At 55.9% G+C, this 20,273-nt stretch overlaps 1 protein-coding gene across 3 annotated transcripts in view; it reads right to left on the bottom strand.

The window, feature by feature from the left end:
- The window catches only part of PAX5 (paired box 5), a 137,323-nt gene extending 119,208 nt beyond the window's left edge, over positions 1–18,115 (bottom strand). For 2 of the 3 annotated variants that reach the window (XM_030512666.1, XM_030512667.1), the window contains exons 1-5: positions 15,055–15,097; positions 11,125–11,290; positions 6,387–6,584; positions 2,372–2,436; positions 236–364 (exon numbers count right to left, since the gene is read on the bottom strand). In XM_030512666.1, the coding sequence (XP_030368526.1) occupies positions 236–364; positions 2,372–2,436; positions 6,387–6,584; positions 11,125–11,290; positions 15,055–15,097 (601 nt within the window). Of the gene's footprint in view, positions 1–235; positions 365–2,371; positions 2,437–6,386; positions 6,585–11,124; positions 11,291–15,054; positions 15,098–18,035 lie in introns of those variants that run through there. The other variant, XM_030512665.1, reaches the window with a different exon arrangement.
- Between the last annotated feature and the right edge of the window lie 2,158 nt (positions 18,116–20,273).

Here is a 20,273-nt window from a genome sequence, read left to right as displayed (position 1 = left end):
TCAAAGAAATCTTGCCTCTGGCCACCAGGTCACACCAAAGGTCTCCAGCATGGCTGGGACCTTGGCAAAGGCCTGATGAAACAGGACCAAACCCCACCACAGCAGCAGCAATGGGAGACGTCCACAGCTCCATCATGCCACATGCACACAGCATCTACCCCATCCCTGTCCCATCCCTCCAGGGCATGCATTGGTGCAGAACCCCTCCACCCCCCCAGAAAACAGCTCCCACTACCTTCATCCCGCTTGCGCTTGTTGCTCTCAGTGCCAGGGGAGGCGATTCCCAGGATCCCGCTGATGGAGTAAGATGAGCCGGCAGTGTCAGTGCTCACGGAGGTCACCTGGGTCACAGACCCTGTGGAGGCTGCAAGGCAAGGCCAGGAGGTTAGCAGCAGGACAACATGAGTGCCAGCCTACCCAGCAGCCACCAGCCTCTGTGGCATGACCAAAGTGGGCTGGTGACAGGGCTGGGGATCTGTTGGCTCCTGGGTCCCCCCCTGGCTTGGGAAGGACCCCTCCCCAGCAGTGTGCCACCTGTGTGAGGGTGGGAGCAGTTACCCGGTCACCCCTTGCCCCACCATGAGGGAACGGGGCCACATGCTTCTAGATGGAGGATGCTTTTCATAAGCACTCAGATACCCTGTCCTGAGCGAGGCACAGAGGGAAGGCACATTGCTCAGGCCAGCAGATGCCATCAGGCCACAACAGCCCGTGTGACCAGCCAGGTAGATGGAGCTGCTGGGAACACAGCTATGCAGAGAGAGGATCCTCCCCAAATGGGCTCCCCAGCGAGGTCACAGGGCAGGCTGCCAGCCTCCCGGCACGGGAACCTCATGGGAGCGGAGCAGCCTGTGCTTGCTGTGCTGGGTTTGCTGCCAGCATCCTGCTGGCACAAGTCACCAGCCTCCAGCCAGTGAAGAGCTCAGAGTGGCTGCTATTGCCCAGGGACTCAAGGATAGTCAGCTGTGCGCCACGTGGCTGAAAGGCCCCAAGGCTCTCCAACATATCAATTAAATCAAGTTTGCTTTGGCAGAGCCCTCAGGAAAGGGCGTTGGCTACATTCAGCTCAGTGAGGGGTTCATTCATCACAGCCAATAAGAGCCTGGAGGTGCCGGCCAGGGATGTAGACACCATGTTCGTGTGATACTGTGGGAGTCCAAGGCTGTACAGAAGCAAGCAGAGGAGGGAGCACCACTGTCACCTCCATCAGCTCACAGGCTCAGCGTGCACTGGCACGCGATCCCAGAAATCACTGTGCAGCCCCCAAGCACAGGGGGTCCACTGCAGGACCACACTGAAGAGCCACAGCCCACACACACCAAACCTGTGTCAAAACTTGCTGCCTCTATCAACCCTAAGCCCTGAGTAACAAGATTTGTCTTCTCTGCTCTTGCTTTCCTCAGGGAGAGACAATCCTTAAGCCACCGTAGCAAAACGAGGGATGCTTTTCCTCCTCTTGAGATTTTGGCATTTCCCAGAGAGAAAGGCTCAGGACACAGGGCTGCAGTGTGATATTTTTGACAAGGCCAAAGAGATCACACAGCTCTGCACCCACCCTCAAGTGTCACAGCGCCAGTCCACTCTTGCCAAGGCGGGGACAGCAATCATTTCCCCATTTCAGAGGTGACAGCATAAAGACAGAGAGGAACCAGGGCCACCATCCCACTCCCTTCTGCCTACGGAGCAAGGGCTTACCCATGCCCAGTGGCTTTCAGGGAACAGGACATAAAGAAAGGAGCCCCGAGCCCTGACTGAGCTCCTCCATTCATGCTGTGGCATGACAGAGTGGCCACCGTCAGCCCCAGGAAGGGCTGAGGATGCCCCAGCAGCCAGGCCACCCTCACCGGGATCCGCTCTGCTCACCTCAGGGCACAGCATTGCCGGTCTGTGGCTGAATTAAAGTTTCAGAAAGTTTTCCTACCTCTTCACTCAAGACTGCAAGTGCACAAAGAATTATGGAACGGATGGTTGATAGACGAAAAAAACACATTCAAAACTACTTACTGACTAATGATGCAGAAAATGTTATGAATAAGTATCCCTTTCTTGATTTATTACTTTAATTATCTGACATTCTATAGACCCCCATTAGTGGGGTTTTTTTGGTTTAGATTTCAATTTTCTGTCCCATGGTGAAAGCTATTTATCATAATAATCAGTAAAATTCAAAACCTTTTAGCAATATTTATAAAATTCATTTACTATGTTCAGCCCTTGGAGAATGACAAAGAAGGCGCATTAGCACATGTGCTGAAGTGTTTTATGCAGAATTATCTGTCCATAAGAATGATTAAAAGTTCTTTAGAATATTTGTTATCCATTATGCTATTTTTTAATATTTTTTTTTCTTTTTTTTTTAAGTTTTCCTTACCTATGCTGTGACTGGAGGCTGGGACCTGCTGGTTGGGTGGCTGCTGCACCTTCGTCCGTATGATCCTGCATGTAGTTGAATAGAAACAACTACTTAGTATTAAGCATGCAATTGCAGGGGGCACCAAGCACTGTTTTTTTCAGTTCAGGACACCTACATCACTACGAAAATGCCTTTCTACGTATTATCCCCTTGGCACCCGCTGAAAGATCAAAGTTTGGTGGGTGCGCGCAGGACCGTGTTTTTGCCTCCAGCCCCTGCCATTAGGAACCTTCAGGTGACTGACTCACACACCGTCCTCAGCATGCTGCAGCTTCATTGCCTTGAGGACCTAGTCCTTGCTGCCTAGGAAAAAGATACCCATTTGTTATTTTGGCACGTGCTGGGCCCAGCACCCCCTCCTCAGGGAGCTGGACACTTCTGAGTCTAGACATCCCAGTAGGCTGTGATCTGCACCCTTGGGTGCTGGGACACATCTGCAAGGCTGTCCATAGACCACACCGGACACAGCACTCACACAGCTAGAGAACTTGGGTACCTCTGAAAAGGACTTGCTCAGCCAAATTAATACTAAAACAAAAACGTGTTGGATTAAATGCTAATCTAAAAAGCTGAATAACTACATTGTCATCACTGGGGACAGCTGCTGATCTGACTTGTAATGATGTCAATCAGGTAAAAATCAGAGATGCAGATAAAGTAGAAGGCATGGGTCATGTTGCACGGCAGAGGGCAGCTCCTAAAAAGAGTGGGGAGATGCTATAGCAAGTGTTCACCTGCCGACACACTGGGAAAAAAGAAAGACATGAAATACCTCGGGAGATAACACAGTTCTGCCACTGACTGCAGCAGAATCGAAACAGGCTTGGGGGAGGCACACTGCTCTCCCACAGCACATCTCTTGGCCCGACATGCTGTTTACACAGCAGTAATGCTGTGTTTCTCCTCTCTGCCTAACAAAGTCTGCGCCCGCTTCTGCCTGCCGTGAATTTGGAAGTGGAGAGCAGAGGGGAGGCAAGAGACAGAGCAGCACTACATTCATGGGAACAAACAGCAGTTGCTTGATGGAAAGTCGCCCCATGAGCTGGTATGGAAACCACCACTGGTGACGCCTGCCCCCATTCCAGAAGAGGACACGCTGGCATCCTCTTTCCCTACCGTCCCTCTGCAAGGTCTGATGGAGGCTGGCAGGGGCTTTGTGTGTTAGTAAGCCACCTTTTTGGCTGCCAGCCTCAAAGCAAAGCTGCCAGGTATTACACCTCTTCAGTGGATGGGTCCTCAGCAGCAAAATCCCCAGCCAAGGACTGGAGCAGCCAGCCCAGTGCGGGGGTCAGGGCGAGTTTTGATGGAGAAGCACAGCCAGGGACCTAGGACCCTGCATGAGCACCTGCAGAAGGCCTCCCTGCCACTGTGGCAAGGGAAGGATGTCCATGGCCTTCTGACGCATAAACATCTTCATATCTGGAGGGACAGAGGACCAGAGTGCTTCGAAGCAGCTGGGCATTTCTCAGCTTATTTGAGCAAAACTAATCACAATGATTAATTAAGCCTTAATCACACAGACTTGCCCCTGCTGCGGAAGAGTGGCCTATTGTTAATATTAATGTTATTAATTAATAATAATAGTTATTATTCACTCATATATGGCAGCAGCTCAAATTCATCTGCTAAAAGGCATGCCCAGCAGCAGGGATGTGCTGAGAGCAGTCTGTCCTGACATTCTCCAAGAGCAGACACCCCCCTGAAGGGATGGCCCCAGGGGATCCCCCTTCTCCAATGAGAGGCAGGGACCAGGAGAACAGTGCGGAGGCTCTGTGTCTCCCTGTGCAGGAATGCCAATTGCTTGGCTTCACCCTTCCTGCAGCAGGACAGGAACCTCACCGTACCATTTCGGATGGGTGCAGGTCTGCAGTGAAAGTGCAGCTCCTGATTTGCACCTCAGCGGTGAATAAGGGCATCATGACCTGAGGTCTGCATCCTTGGCATGTAACATCCCTACTGGCAAAGCCTTGGAAACATAAGCATGATTTTAAATAGGAGGATAAAATTCACCCACTACATCATGGAACTGGGAGGACTTAGCATTAAAGCCAAGTATTTTAATGTGAATTCCAGGTTTCTTGTCATCACAGTTTGGTTTGGGTTTTCAGGATGAGCTCCTAGGCTGGCAAAAACAGTTCTCCAGACTGACCCAAAAAGATTGCGTGCATTTCTAAAAAGGGATTTCGCACCTTCAAAAAAAAGAAAAAGATCTTAAGCACCACGCAAGGAGATGAGAAAGAATGAGATTTCCAGCCAAAAAACTTTGTGCCAGATCATGAAATGGGTTTCTGATGCAATGGCAGTGGGAGTGCGGACATTGTCCGTGTGGAAACACACAAGTACACAGCAAGAGGTAGAATATGGAAACTGGCTCAAAATCTGACTGGAAGCCACTTAATCTCTCTTTTTCCTAGAGCTATGACTTCCTTTTTGGTAGTTTTTCGGAGGATGCTCGAAGCCCTAATACACAAACGTGGGACTGCTCACAGCAGCAACGCTTCTCACATGGCAGGGCTTGCGTTGGCTTTAATGGAAGGAGAGCTTGCCCTTAGTTTTTTGAGGTCAGGCAGAGTGGTATTTTCCTTCAGCTTCCCTGGTATCTACATTATTTTCTCAAATCCTTTCTAAAACCAAAAATGCCATGTCTGTAGTGTTACAGAATGTTTCTCTGGATCCTCAGGAAGTCAGGAGCTCCCAGGCAGCAGCAAAGGCTGCGTGTGAACTGACCCATTTTTGCTCTTGAACATGCGAACGGATGACTCAACGTTCAGTTCAGCAAAGCAGAGACACTGCTCTCTGCTAACACTGGGGAAGCCACTCCAGCTATTCAAGCGGCAACTCCATGAATGCAAATCAGGTCGGGATAGCCAATAAAAGAATATTGCACCAATTTATTTCACGTCCATGGACACAAATGGGACTTTATAGCTAGCTGCATTCAAAGAATTTGCATGCAATCGCGCAAGTGAAAACCATCTCACCAGTGTGGTGACGATGGAGCCCAGCACAGGGCATACCTCTGAGCAAAAATGGAAGGACACTGCGTGCCAGGGGTGTGGGTCTGCATGAGGCTGCCCAAGCACTCCTGCTTCCAAGTGTTAATCCTTTATTGTCAGTCTGGCAGGGCTGGAGACATCACAGAGTATTTCACTGTGTTTTTTCAACCCTCGCTTTAGACATCCTTCGACTCAGAAGGAAGCAGGTGAGTACAGAAGGTGAGTAACTGAGATGGCAGGAGGTTAGTGCAGCTCCAGACCCCTCTGTGATCCCAGTCCTGCCCAGCAAGGTCATGGAAAAACTGCCAAAGACAGGACTGAGGCTCCGGATGAGATTCACCTGCATTTTTACAAAAGCACCTCAAGGCCACTTAGGTGCACCATGTAACAAGCAGACGGCCAAGTCACTCGAATGCTACTGACCAAATTGCCTCAGCAATACCACACTGACAGTAGCAAGAAGCAGCCAGCATGGTTCCAGGCCAACTTCAGCAACACTAAGCAGACATCAGGAGGACAGAAGTGGTAGCTCAGGCCCATACCAGGTACCATCTTCCAGGCACCGGGCTCCCCCTTTTTCCAGGTTACTGCCACCTCTCTCAATGGCCGTCTCAGCTTCCCCCCAGGAAAGCACATCTTGCTGAACCCCCACCCCATCAAGCAGAACTGGGGCCTCATTTGGAGCAAACACCAGTTTGCTCCAAAGGATCATTACCAGAGAGGACTGCAACTCACAGACTGGGGAAAGGATGGGAAAGAAGCAAAGGCCAGAAACAGAACCTGCCCACTCCTAGGAAATGCTTGTAATCTGTGATGAGGTGAGCACGTGGCTGCTCCCCAGCACCAAACACATCAGGGGAACACAGGCGGGCTGCATTTCTTGCAAAGAGCCTGAACACCCTGTCCTGCTAACTAAATGAGGATTCAGTAGCAGCACTTTGAGGACCATCCCTCCCCAAGCCCAGACAGATCTTTACCTGTTAATTGAACTGACACTGGGCACGGTGTCATTGTCACACACTCGCTCAGCAAGCAGTCTATCCCTGATCTCCCAGGCAAACATGGTGGGATTTTGGCGCTTGTACTCTGCAATTTTTTCGACGACTTTGGGTGTGGCGACCTTTGGTTTTGATCCTCCAATCACTCCAGGCTTAATACTCCCGGTTTCGTAATACCTGGGACAACATCCAAAACAAAGCTTTACTTATCACAGACAGACAAAGAACATGCCTTGAGATTTACAGAGAACATAATTTCAAGGTAACCAAACCCCAGCAAATCCTGAGATACATCTTCACTTTCACATACACATTTTCTGCCTATGTAGCTCTTTATCACCTAATAGATTAACTTATATTAATTGGAATTGGGCCCTCGGGTTACAATATATATTTTTCTGTAATAGCAAGACGAAACAATGCAAGATTAAAGGGCATGCTGGAATCCAAAATTAACTGAAAATGTATGTTATTAATCAGTGGTACTGGCAATAATAGAAACAAATCTCACCCAAGATCACTGTTCGCAGTGGACTCTCTTGTAGTAAATAACAGTTTCTACAGGAACTCTCTGTCATTAATATCTACAGCTTGTTATCATTTCATACTGAAATAAAGGCCAGGTATTGTATTTTATTTGCACCTCCAGAACAAATATGCCATCATATCTCTTCCCCATTTTATGGTTTTAACATGCATATTATGGTTTTAATAGTTGATATATTTAAAATGCATTCTTTTTAACACTGTGTTTCAGTAGATTCAGTTGCGAACTTTAAGGAAAAGGGAGCTTCTCCCGCTCTGATGTGGGTTAGTTTCTCTGACCAGTCCTGCAGCCTTTTCTCAGGTATAGCATCTTTACCCACACCAGCAGCTCAGTTGATGCCACGCTGGCGAAGGGAGAAGACTGGATCCCTACACTGACAGTAATCTGCCATATTTCTTCACATGTAAATCACACACTGCTTTTGGTAGCACTGCAACAAACAACACATCGCAGCTGAGATCTCCAGCCCCACAACTCTTCCCTTGTAATAAATGAGGCCTTGAACATGCTGCTAAGAGCAGCATATCTCATCCACCGAGGGCCAGAATGGAGACCAAGAGCGAGATCATGCTCCTCTGTGCTGCAGTGCCAGGGAGCACAGCATACAAGGCGTTTTCCCAGCCATGCACTTCTTTGCATCTTGTGAATTTTCTCATGAGCAAATAAGAAATAAATAAACCCTGCGCCTACCTGCAGCAACGGCCTCACCTGTGCCCTGATCTGGTACGTCCCTTCTGCACAGAGCGGGACATGGATCCATGAGCCTTTCAACCAGGCGCCACCAAGCCACATGCTCTCAGAGCTTAAACATGTCCACTCAGTTCTCTGTGCCCATATTTCTAGTAGGGAGCACAGAAAAGACTCCCAAGTAAGAAACTAAGAGTGCTGATTAATGTATTTCCTCTACACCTACTTGACATGACCATTATATGAAAAAAAAATAATTCCCCAATCTTTCCAGCGTGAGCAGAACACAAACAGACTGCACAGTCAACGTCTGTCTCACTGTAACACACAACCATGTTCATCAAATTTCTGCCAGGCTACCAGTTTTCAGTCTTTCAGGGAGAGCTCTGTGTGCAGGGCCTGCCTAAAATTCCTTGAAAGAGACTGACACCGCATTGTTTGTACATGTTTTCAAATATTCTGGATGCAGATGTGGACTCATATCTACCTGTATCCATAAGCCATTTAACCAGTTTTAATACATTTAACCAGTATTAGTAATGGAAAGCGTCAAGTGTCAGAGATGGATTATAACCCTCCTGGTGCCTCTAAACACAGCCTGGTAGTGAGCTTTAGGGTAGAGGGGTAAAATTCTGCTCCTCCTGTGCTTCCTGAGGACATGACAAAATGATGGCAAGCATGGACCTACTGAACATAAACCTATGAAACGTAAATATACTAGAAGTAAACCTACTAAAACTTCGCACCCCTGGCTTCAAAATCTTTCCTGCTGGTGCTTCTCCTTTGAGAATGGTGTTAAAGGAAACCAAAAAATATCATGAATGCTTCCAAACAAAATCTTGCCATTTTCTTAGTTCTGGTCAAAAACGATGGATGTTACACAAATGTTCCTTAGTGTTTTTCTCCAACAATGCCCCGCTGCCCCATGGCATGGTACCTGTGGTAACTATCCCACAATGCAGGGCGGCCCAGCAGAGCAGAAGAGCATCAACCAGCAGCTCGGGAAGCCATGGCTGTGCAGGCAAAACAGTGTTTCCCAGGGCTGACTCACCATGGTAGGTAACGCCGTGACAGCAAAGGCCCTTCCGCCACGATACTGTGACAGTGGCGAGCTCACCAGGGGACAAAAGCCCCGGTGTCCTCTGGACAGCAGGAGTTCCACTCCCAAGTCCTGAAACCACTGCCCGCCTGCCAGCTCTCACCACCTCAAGCCCTGCAAAGGCACTTGCACATCAGCAGAAAGACTTGCCTAACTCAGGAGGGTGCCAGCTCAGGCCAAAACCCTTCTCCCGAGGCAGCCAGGAGAGCTCGCTGCGACAGGGGACAACTCTCATCCAGTGATGCCATTGACACCTCCCTCCTCTTCGCCTGAGCAATGAACCTGGGCACATGCAAAGGGCGTGCCGGATGCACAGCACGGGCATCCCTGCCTCCCATCTCCATCTTAAAGGTAAGGAGAGCTGCAGTTGGCTTCATTTTATGCACATCAGGTCCAGGCCCTTTGCTCCCAGCAAGTTGCCAATGCAGGGGAAAAGTGGGCACCCTGTGGTACCCTTCTCTGAGGGTGGGAGTTTCACTTGCACTGCAACTGCTGGTTCCCTGCCTCTGGAGGTTTTTCAAGGCTCTATCGAGGACTGAAAACTTTCAACCATAGAATTCCAAATGTGGGAATTTATCGCAAGGATCCCCATCTTTCACACATACACACACGCAGAGCTGCAATTACAGTGACATTTTATCCACTGTAATTCTTAGTTACGAAAATAATGAGCTATGAAATTCCAATTTATTGTTGACAACTTTAATGACAAAGCTCTGGAGCCTCACTTTTAGCTATATAGTGCAAATAAATCTAGTGGTAGAGCTATTCAAACTATCAAAAGTAAAATCATTGGTCATTTGCCTGGTAGGTAAATAAATTGCCTGTTTCTTAGCTGTGCATTGATCCTGGTGGGAATTGGTGGGGATTCTGCTGCAGCAGAGAGCATCACCAACTGAACCACGCCAGCAGCGTGCCAGCAGCAGATGCAAACCAGTAACTGAGTTAAACAGCCCATGATGGGCGGGCAGGTCTCACATAAAGCCCATGGAAAGTTTTCCTCTCTAGAATAGCAAAGACATCAATGTCCTCAAAATTACACCAGGAGGCACGAAAATTGCTTGCAGGGGAATGTACCTCCTTGCAATGGAAGCAGGAAGGAAAAAGCAGGGATGGGATGCTGAGCGTAATCTGCACGCAGGCTCGTGCAGCTCTCTTAAAGCACGTCATGCAGGGCTGTTGAGGCTCCATGTGAGTAGAGGTGAGAGGGGGCTCTGGGGAAGAGTTTCAACAGCTACAAAACCAAGGGCCTGTGACTGTGCCAAGTCAGTCTGATCCTGAACACTTAAATGGCCATTGAGAGACCATAAATGCTACTAATCCAAGCAGATCCCCTGCAGGATACAACAAAAAAAATTGCTTTAACAGTCTTTGCAGTTATGCTATATCCTGAAAAGCAAGTTCTTTAAAAATTGGAGAAGCACAAGGTAAAAATAAAAACAGTAAAATTCTAAACAATGAACTGTGAAAGTTTAGTAAATAGTTCAGGAATTAACTTTCCAGGTTATCAAGAAAAATATATTCTAACAACAAAATGTTTTCTTTAATATAAGATGCCCAAGTACCTCAGAATACTTGGTGCCCAAAACTATTTTAATACTATAGTTTACATAGATTATGTTCAGATATATTCATGAGATACAAAGAAGCAATGATGGCATTTTTGACCTGTATCTATGTCAAATTTTAAAACGAAATCAGGAAATTATACAAAATCAGAGTTTTAATTTCTTGTTGCCTTGGTGGTTTGAACAGCTCCAGCCTGATTAGAGGGCTACTCCCAAAATAGCCAAAAATAAGAGGGTTAATAGTTACTTATGGTATTCTGTGATCTGATTAGAACATAGTCCAGCACAAGAGTAGAAGAAGATGTTGAACTAAATAGTGAGACAGATTGCAGAATAGCCTGTGTGAATGAACCCCCTGCATTGAATGTTGAAGCATTACATAGTTGAAGCAATGTTGAAGCAATACATAGTATTACTGTTAAAAGAGAGTCATCTTCAGAAAGTAAAACAAGTGACTTCCACAACTTCTATTCCTTTTTTGCGTTTTTTTGAAGATGACTCCCAGATATCTCTACTCATTCAGAACAGACAGGCACAGGATACATGGTGTATACACAGCAAATACCCCACAGAGCATTTTGTGTTTTGCAGTAGAATTACCTATAAGAAACTGAGGAAGGGGCAAACAAGACATACAAACAGTATTACTTTCCCCCCACATCAGGCATATAAAACCACGAGTAGTCAGGAAGCCCCTCGGCCCACTGGTCTGGTTTCCTGAGGTTTCTACTATTCTCCATTTCCCTGCAGCCTTCAGTTCAGGGACCGGCACTGACACTTTTGACAGACACAGCGGACTCATAGTTCCCCCTTTACCTGCCAAGTATTTTGCTGACACAGCCGTGGCTGACGCGGAGCTGCCGGGAGATGTCACACGGCCGGACCCCTTGGTGGGCAAGCTCAACAATCCTTTGGCGAACGACATCTGGGAGGGGGCGGCCGTTCACAAAAACACCCCCCAGCTGATTCACACCTCCATGTCCTGAAACACACAGGGGAGGGGGAGAAGGGCAGGCAAAGAAGAGTTATGTGAGTGTTTCAGACGTCTCTGCAGGCCAGACACCCTAGCCCCAGCACTCTCTGGCACTCGCCGCCCCAGCATCTGTCGAGCCTCTAGCCGATCTTCCCCGGACACGAAGCACGGAGGCAGCCGCCTGCGCTGCTGCAATGCCACTCGCCAGAGGGAGGACCCTCCTGCCTGAAGGCAGGTCGGGCCCCGTGTAGCAAAATGGCTACGGAAAGCCACAGGCAGCAGTGCCCGGCTCTCCGGACGTCGACCACCCTCCTTCCAACGCCAGCGGCCACATTCACCCGACCGCAAGCTCTGGGGGCAAGCCCAGTGCTGCCCCGTGCAGAAGAGGCAGCTCGTGAGCCTCTGGCTAGGAAACCTGCTGAAAACACAGCTGGGTGATCGCTCGGCATGTACACTGTGTCTAAGCACAGAAGGAGATACTCTAAATTACATACATGGTTTTCTTTCTTTTTCCAGATGCCTTGACTTAAGAGAAAAAAAAAAAAATAAAAAAAAAAGAGCATGATTTCTGCTCGTATAATTTACAGCAGTCCTGGCAGATACTATGATCCCACAAATGAAACATGAACATTCAGGCAAGCCCAGTATATTATTCTTTTTCAAGCAGATTTGCACTGTTCACCTTTAACAAGGTGAATCGTGTATCTGGTGAGAAACAGGACCCACTTGGATTAACACGGAAGAAAGTAAGTAATGGAACTGTGTAAAACTCATGAACATGTAATAATCTCATGTACCAAGTGAGGTAATATAATTAGGCTCTGTGTTGTTAATCATCCAAACTACTTTGATTACAGGGGAGTAGAGAAGCTGAAAACAAGCAATAGGTGCAGTACAGATGCCAATTCTGGAATAAAAATAATACAAAAAAATATCTCTATTTGCACAGGGCTCGAATGGTACTGAGAAGCTGACAAGCCAAATGCCTCGGTGTTTAAAAAAAAAAGAAAAGAAATTATATAGAGCTATTTTTATTTAAATCTGGTCATTTCACCGTTGATCAAACTGCTGTCAAACTTTGTAAACACCTTCTAAAACTGCCAGGACCCATAATGAATTCACATGAAATATGTGATTGCTAAACGTAGCTGCAGCCTGTGGCGAGCAGACAAGTACCTGCTCTGCCTGCATCTCTGCGAGAGGCAGACAGAGCTGGCCTGAGGCTGGCGTGTCCCTCCTGCAGCCCCGGGCGCGGGAGCAGACCCCGGTGCGGGCCAGGCAGATACCGGCAGCGGCAGGGCCACACCGGGGCTGGGATGATGCCGCGGCCAGAGCAGGGAAAACACGGTAGTGGAGGGGAGCAACCCCTCAACGCTGTGGCGAACTGTCACCCATCAGCGGCTTTAACTCTGCAAAATCACACACTGCATCCAGTATGACTGGGAACATCCGGTGGTGGTGGTCAGGGAACGGGCGATGGGGGGGGCGCGGAGGGAAGGAGAAGCAAAGGGAAAGAGAGAAAGAGAGAAGAGGGAAAGGAAGGGAAAGGAAGGGAAAGGAAGGGAAAGGAGGGAAAGGAAGGGAAAGGAAGGGAAAGGAAGGGAGGACAGAGAAGCTGGGCGAGAGAGAGAGAACAGAGAAAGGAGAGAGAAAAAGAGAGAGAAAGAAAAAGAAACACAGAAAAGAGGAGGGGGGGGGAGATAAAGAAAAAGGATCATCAAGGCATGCGATTCCTTAAGGAAAAGGCTGATTCTCCCGCCGGAGGCTGTTCCCAGCGCCGGGAGGCCGGCGGAGCCCGGGTCTGCCCCAGCCGACACACCGACCCTCCAGCCGCCGGGGAAACAAAGGCTGAGGCCGCCGCCGTCCCTCCCGCCGCGCTGGGGGACACCTCCCCAGACCTGCCACTGCTTTGGGAAGCGGCTCCGGCGCCGAGCGCGTCTGCGTACCCACGCGGGGTCCCGCTCCGCCGGCTGCCGCGCTCCCAGCACGGCTGCGGGAGGGCACCGGGCGCCCCGTCTGGCCGGTGGGCTGCAGGAGGCGGGGGACACGGGGCTCTGGCCCCCGGCCCGGGGCGTGGATGCGGGAGCGGGACCGGTGCGTGGCTCCGCTTCCCGCTCCGCAGCCCAGAACTCCCCACCACCCGCCGGGGTGTCTGGAGCCTCGGGGCAGCGGACGGGGGAGCCGGGGCGGGCGGCAGAATAGCCGGCCCGAGGGGAGGCCGATCCCGGAGGAGCTGCCCCGGGGGCCCGGGCCGAGGTCCAGCTCGAGACGGTACGTCCCCGGCCGCCAGCCCTGCTCCCCCGCCGGCGGCAGCCCCCACCGATGCCCGGCTCCCCGATCCTCTTCCACTGGCGTTACGCCCCATCCCTGCCCCGGGGAGCCGCGGGTCCGGGGGTCGCTATGCGACGAACGGCCCCGAGCGCTCCACCGCTGCGGCAGGGGCCGAAACGCCATCGGGGGTGGGGGAGTGGGGGGTGGCGGTGGGTTTCTTTCTGTTTTGCCCCGAAATTCCCGCAGCGGGCATGGATTTTCCACGGCTGCGGATGACGGAGGCGGCGGCGAAACGCACCGCGGCTTCTCCCGCCTGGGGACCCCGTCCTCCGTGGGTTGTAGTCCGCGGGCCCCGCGGTGGGGCGGGCAGGGGCTCCGCGCCCCCCCGCGGGCTCCCCACCCGTAAAGTTCGCTGTAAAAAACGCGATTCGGGTCGTTGGTGGGAGAGAGGGACGCACCGCGTGCCGCGGGAGGGACAATCCGTTTACTCGGGGGCTGCCACAGCCCGTTACCGGCCCGGGCACCCTCCGGAACTGCGGACAGAGGGACAGGGGTGCGGACAGACCAGCGGGGGAAGACGAAGGAAGGGAGATCTCCAGCCCTACGGCTGGGTGGTTTATATTGCAAACAAATTTCTTTTAGCTCCAAGGCTGCGGTGCACCAGGAAATGAGATTAGTTCTACCTTAAATTCCCTCGCCGTCTCCCGCCGTAATGCAGCGTTTAACTCACCGTGAGAGAAGATGTCATTTCACATAACACTGTGCTAATGGACAAGTCTTCCCCGACCTCTCAAGCACGACGCACCTCGACAGCCCGCGACCTGTTACCTCAGCCCCGTCTGCTCGTCCGCTCCTCCGCGGCCGAGCTCCGCGGAGCCGCTGCGCCTGCCCCCGATGTACCGGTAACATGGAACAAAAACCTCCCTCCAGCCACGCTCCGCGCCCTTTATGGTGCCTGTTTGCTTCTTTATTTTCATTAGTATTATAATTGATTTTTGTTTCGTTAGTTTGAATTAACGAATATCAAAATGTCGACATAGAGAGAGAATATCATAGACAAAACTTTTCCGTTCGTCGGTAACACCGGGCGGCTTTCCTCCCGGAGATTCGATTTAGGACGGAAAAAATTACATAAATACATACGCTCATCGATAGAAACGAGCGCGCGTGAACACGCACAGACGGACACGCACACGCGTGTGTAAATCCGTCTCCGTGCACAAACACATTTCGGCAGCGGCTACAACTGAGAGTACTAAACGGTCTAAACGGCAGTACGAGCTCCCGCCACATCCCACCGCTGTCCGTCCCTCGGCAAAGCACCCACACACACACCCGCCCTCCCGACGGGGCACGGCGGCCCCGGTCCCACCCGGCCCCGCGCCCCGGGGCGGCGATAACCCAGGACCGCAGTGAACCGAAGCCCCGGGGCGGCAGGGCTGCCCGCGATCGCGCGGGGCCCGTCGCGGCGTGTTGGAGAAGTTGGAGCGGCGGCCACTTACTGTGCATCGCTGCGAACGGGTCGTGCTTACAGTGAATTTCCATCGGGGCGGTCCGAGCGGCGCGGCCTCGCCGAGCAGCGCCCGGTTCGCCACCGGCTCACGCCTCAGGGGCTGGGGAGGGAGGCCCGGAAAACAGCCAAGGCGACGAAAAATAAAACCAACTAACCGATCAAAAAAAAAAAAAAAAAAAGAACAAGAAAAGCAAAAAAAACCCAGCAAAAAACACTCAACCAAAAAAGGATAAAAAAGGAAATCGAGTCCCGCCCCGAGCGGGGCCCGGTATCCGACAGAGCGGCTCCCCGCCGCCCGCAACGTCCAGCCACTCCGTCGGGGGCAGCGACCACCGTCCGCCCAGGACTGCGCGAACCGCGGCACCCAGCTCCGGGCGGTGTGGGGCGGGCAAGCGTTTCGGTCCAGCGGCGAGAGCCCGGCGCTGCCTGCCCGACGGCTCTTTGTGCTGGCTGCGCCGGCTGCTGCGCGGCGGCGGCCGGGGCGGGCGAGCCGGCGGGCGGGCGGGTGGCGGCGGGCGCCCCGTCCGTCCGTCGGTCCGTCCGTCCGTCGGAAGGGCTCGGTCCCGGGGTGGCGACGTGCTCCGGCTGTGCCGCCCCCCGCCGCGCCGCTCGCAGCAACTCGCGGAGCCGGGCGGGGCGGCGGTGGGCGAGGGAAGCGGCGGGGGAAGGTGTGCGAGAGGGCGGGGAGCGGGGCGGGGGCCGGGCTCGCCTCGCCTCGCTGCGGCCCCGCGGGACCAGGGCGCCCCGTCAGCGGCCGCTGTCCGACCTGGAGCGCTGGCGCGGCGCGCCCATCGCCCCCGCCGCCACCCGCCGGCCCGCGGGGCCGCCGCCGCCGCGCCCTGCCGCCGCCGAGGGCCGCGGGCGGCGCGCCGCTGCCTGGCTCGGGCACTGCGCCCGGCGCGCTGCCGGCCGTCGGCGGGCGGCGGGGGTTGTGGCGGGCGGCGGGGGCGGGGGCAGGGGCGGGCCAAGCGAGGGCGCGCGGGGCGGGGAGGGGCTCCGTTCAGCCGCAGGCCCCGCCTCCGGGACCGCGCCCGCGCCCCCGGCCCCTCCGCGCGCTGCCCGCGGAGGAGGCGCGGCGGGCGGCGCTTCAGCACCGCGCGGTCGGACAGCGGCGGGCCGGCGGCGGGCGGGGCCCGGCCGTCACTCACCGCCACGGCCAATCGCAAAAGTTAACTTGCTGGCACCCGGCATTGGCCGCCCGGCGGCGCCGAACCCGATTGGCGAGCACCGGGCCAATCGCGGCGGGAGGCGTGGCCGCAAACCCTCGAGGGCGGGGACGCAGCCACGCGAGACCGTGTGCGTGGTGGGTCCTGGTTACGGATGCAGGGGGGGGCGGTGTGGGCTGGGACCCCGACGGCGGCCCGAGCCGCGGTACGCCTGACGGGTGCACCGAGTATACCGGGGCCACGGGACCCTCGACGGGCGGGCCGTGGGCGTCGGGTACCCCGCGTCCCGACAGAACTTCCCGGCTCCGCCAGTCTCCCCGGCGGCCGGACGGCGCGGCCTGAGGCCGTGTTTCCCCGCCGGCCCGGGAGCCTGAGTAGTGCGTGAAGGCGCGAAGGGAGCGAGCCGCGGTCTCCCCCCGCCGCGCTGTCCGCAGTCGCGGTGGGGCAGGGCGGCCCCGGGAAGGGCCGCGCTGGAAGGCGGGGTCCACGGCGTGCGGGGCCGATGGGTTCCCGCTCCGGCCGCCGAGATACAGCTCCCGGCCCCGGCGACGCGGCCCCTAGGCCGAGCTCCAGGCCGGGTTGGTCTCCGCGGGCCGCGCCCGCCCCACCGCGGGTGAGGATACGGGCGCGGCGAAGTCCGCGGATCCGAGCCTCCGCCCTCATCCCTACCGCCTGGCTGCCACACCGCCGGGGACGTCCGGCACCCGAGTACGGGCCCACCGCCGCCGCTGGAAGGCGACGTGGAGAGAGCTCTGCCCGCCCTCCCCGGGCCAGTTCCCCCTCCGTGCCTTCGGGGCCGGATGGCCCTCCACTCGGCGGCGGGGGGATGGCGGCCGCTGCAGCCGCCAGCGGCGGCGCGGGGCGGGCGAGCGCAGGGCGAGTTTTCGTTGAAGGCGAAACTCCCGCCGGTGCGGTTGAGCAGCCACCGCGGGGCCGGGGCAGGGGAATCCGGCCAGGCTGGGGTCGCGGGGAGCGGGGCCGGGGGTGGCCAGCGGGGGTTCCCTTGTAGCCCCGCAGCGCAGCCAGGGACCGTCGGGCCGGTCGCCCTCCGCCGCCGTTCGGACCTCGGTCCGGGGGGAGTCACGCCGTGGTTGGTGGGGACGCAAGGACCGGAGGGGACGCGCCGGCCTCAGCAGTTGAAGGAAGGGCAAGCGCGGACGGGCAGGGTCGGCATCCCTCCCTGTTGGCCTTCATCCCTGCCTTCATCCTTCCATCCGCCCTTCCTCCCTCGTGGGGTACCGCGGGTGAAGCCCCTCCCGGCTTGACACCCGTAGGGATGCGGCGGCACCGGCGGTGCCCGCTGCCAGCGGCTGGAGAGGCCTCAGGGCGCCGCGCTGCCCGGCCCGGTGCTGCCACCGCGGGCATCCTCCCGGCCGCCCCGCTGTGCGGGGCGTACGCTGCGCCGCCATAAAATGCTTTATCGATTAAACGATTATTCAGGTGATTTAACTAATAAAAGGCCCCATCGATCGCTTCGGAATCGCATTCCGCCACCGAGCCGCTAGACCGCCTCGGCGCCCGCCGCCGGCCTCGCGGCCACGCCACAGCCGCGCTCCTCGCGGGGCCGCCGGAATGGGGCTCGCCGCGGCCGCTCTCAAGTCCCGGTGGCCGGCGGACACGGTGAGGCCCCGCGGGGGATCGGGAGTATCTCGGCAGCTCCCCACAGGCAACCGCCCCCGCCGCTCGCCCCGGCCCCGGCCCCGCCGCACCCGACCGGGTCTCGCGGCGCGGCTCACGCGTGACGGGCCGTGGCGGGTGTCGGCGCCCCCCGTGTCGCGGAGCCGCTGGAGCCCCGGAGTCCCACCTGTGCGGCCGGCCCGGGAGGTCGTGTAGGTTTTCTCCAAATCCATCACGGCTTTTCAGGACTCGGGAGGTGGACAGGGAGAAAAGTTTCCACGTCGTGTTGCTATCGTCTTCCTTTTGCCTCTTTTCCCCCTTTTCTTTTCTTGTTTTGCTTTCTCTTCTAATTTCCTTTTATTTTATTTTCCTTTCCTTTTTTCTTCTTTTAGTTTTCTTCTTTATTTTCTTTTTTTCTTCTTCTTTATTTTCTCTTTTTTTGCCTTCCCACCCACCCTTTTTTTTTTTTTTTCTGAGGGGCTTTCGCAGGTTGGAATAATTCAACTCTTCCGCTCCCCGCCGAGCTTTTGCAGCTGATCACTGAGCTGAAACTAAACGTTTTAGGTGGAAAACAGCCTCTGAAGGAACCGTGAAATGATTAAGAAACTAAAGAGCTCCTCGCCATGTGAGATCATGTCCTGTTCTCTAAAACATCACAAGATGTCCCCAGACGCAGCCAAAATCCAAGAAAACTCTGACATCTGTTGTAGCAGGAACCAAAGTTTGCTCGCAGCCACAGCCGCCCGCCGAGCCCTCCGCCGGCTGCTGCAGAGCGGCGGCACCGGCAGCGGTGGCACCTGCAGCGGCACTTGCCCGCACCTGCAGTGGCACTGCACCGGCTGCCCGCCAGCCCCAGCCCGTCACCAACTTTTCAGCTGAACCGACTTCCCCTTCCCGGGCCAGGGTGACGCCGCAGCCCCGGGGCCGCGCTCCCCGCCGGGGCGGGACGGTGACTTGGCCGCCAGTGCCGGGGGGGCGCCGGAGGGCAGTCCCCCGCCTGGGAACAGCCCTCGGGCCGGAGCGGAGCCCAGGGCCGGGGCCAGCGGCCCAACGGGGGTGCTGAGGGGCCGCGGCGGCTCTTTCCCGACCCAGGGGCCGAGGCGGGGGGCGTCCGCTCGGGCTGCCCCTGTACCTCCCTTTTGCGCAGAGGCCTTCAGCCAGTATCGCGCCGCGGCGGACCCTCGGCCGCGTCCTGCGGGCGTCCGCGGCGCGGCTGAGGGTGGGGAGAGGGGAAGGGGAGAATTCACGAGGCCCGATCGTCCCAGATTTATTTTTCAGCAAAGCACTCGAGGAAAAGACTAACGGCGCTCCCCTTCCCAAAACACAAAACAAACCGGCCCCGGGCCGCGACCCGTGAATCGGGACCGCCGGGGGGGCCTGCCCGCGGCTCCCTGCCCGTGCTGCGCCGCTCGCCCGCCGGTGCCTGCAGATGTGCACCCATCGCACCCGCGGCCTCCCATGCCACCGCCCCGCCCGTCTCCCACGGACCCCGCGCATACAAGGAGGCCGCCGTCGGGGACGCGGGTGGGTTCCGTCCCCTCCCGGTGTGACCGCAGCAGGGGCGAACGGCGGGGGCTGGAGGGGGGGACCGCGGCTGCGGGCAGGCAAGACGGGTGGGACAGCCCCTCTCGGCCCGGGACCTGCCGGGACGGTGGGACAGGGCCAGATTTGGGGGCGCGGGGCCGGTAACGGCGCTCCCGGCCGCCTCTCCCCGCGATCCCCGAGAGCTGACATGGGCACGACTCTATTTCTAAAGCCTTTCTTTCCTTTTCCGTCCATCCCTCCACTTCGGACCCCGTCGCATCCGAGGACCGGCGGCCCGGATGCCCCTGGCAGCTCCGTGGCCCACCGGGATACCGCCCGCCCTGCTGGAGGGAGCCCGGCTCCTGCTTCTCGCCCTTCTGCTTCCTTTTTCACCAACGTTTCTCCGCAATTATTTGCTTACACAGAAATAGCCGGCGGTCGGGGCCCACTTTGCACCGGCATTTCCCGAACTGCGGAGCGCCGTGCGAACAGCGGCCTGAGACGGCCCGGCGCTGCTCCTTGGCCAGGGGACGGCTCCCCAAACCGGGGGAATGAGCAGCAGCCCCCGTCCCTCCGCAAGCTGCCCCCTCCGCGCCTCTCCCTGCCACGCCGGCCCCACAACAGCGAGAAGCCAAGATCTCTTCTCCGCCCTCAAGCAGAGATATGAACGAAAAAAAGACTTTATTATCCCCAAAACAGGCCGCGGGGCTCCCTCCTCGGCAGCGGAGCCTCCCGCTGGCCCCGGCCAGAGGTGGAGCGCGAGGAGATGGCCGAGGGGCTGCAGCGGGGCCCGGCCCAGCTCCATGCGTGTGCCAGGGCCGCGCACGGCGCCGACTTGGGTGGGCTCCGTGGGATCCTCGCCCGTTCCGGTGCTGCCCCAGCTCGGCGGCGGCCCGTTGCC

The sequence above is a fragment of the Strigops habroptila genome, chromosome Z (assembly GCF_004027225.2).
Source record: "Strigops habroptila isolate Jane chromosome Z, bStrHab1.2.pri, whole genome shotgun sequence".
NCBI classification, from domain to species: Eukaryota; Metazoa; Chordata; class Aves; order Psittaciformes; family Psittacidae; genus Strigops; species Strigops habroptila.
Note: the sequence above shows the minus strand (reverse complement) of the source record. Positions and strands in the feature narration are given on the sequence as shown.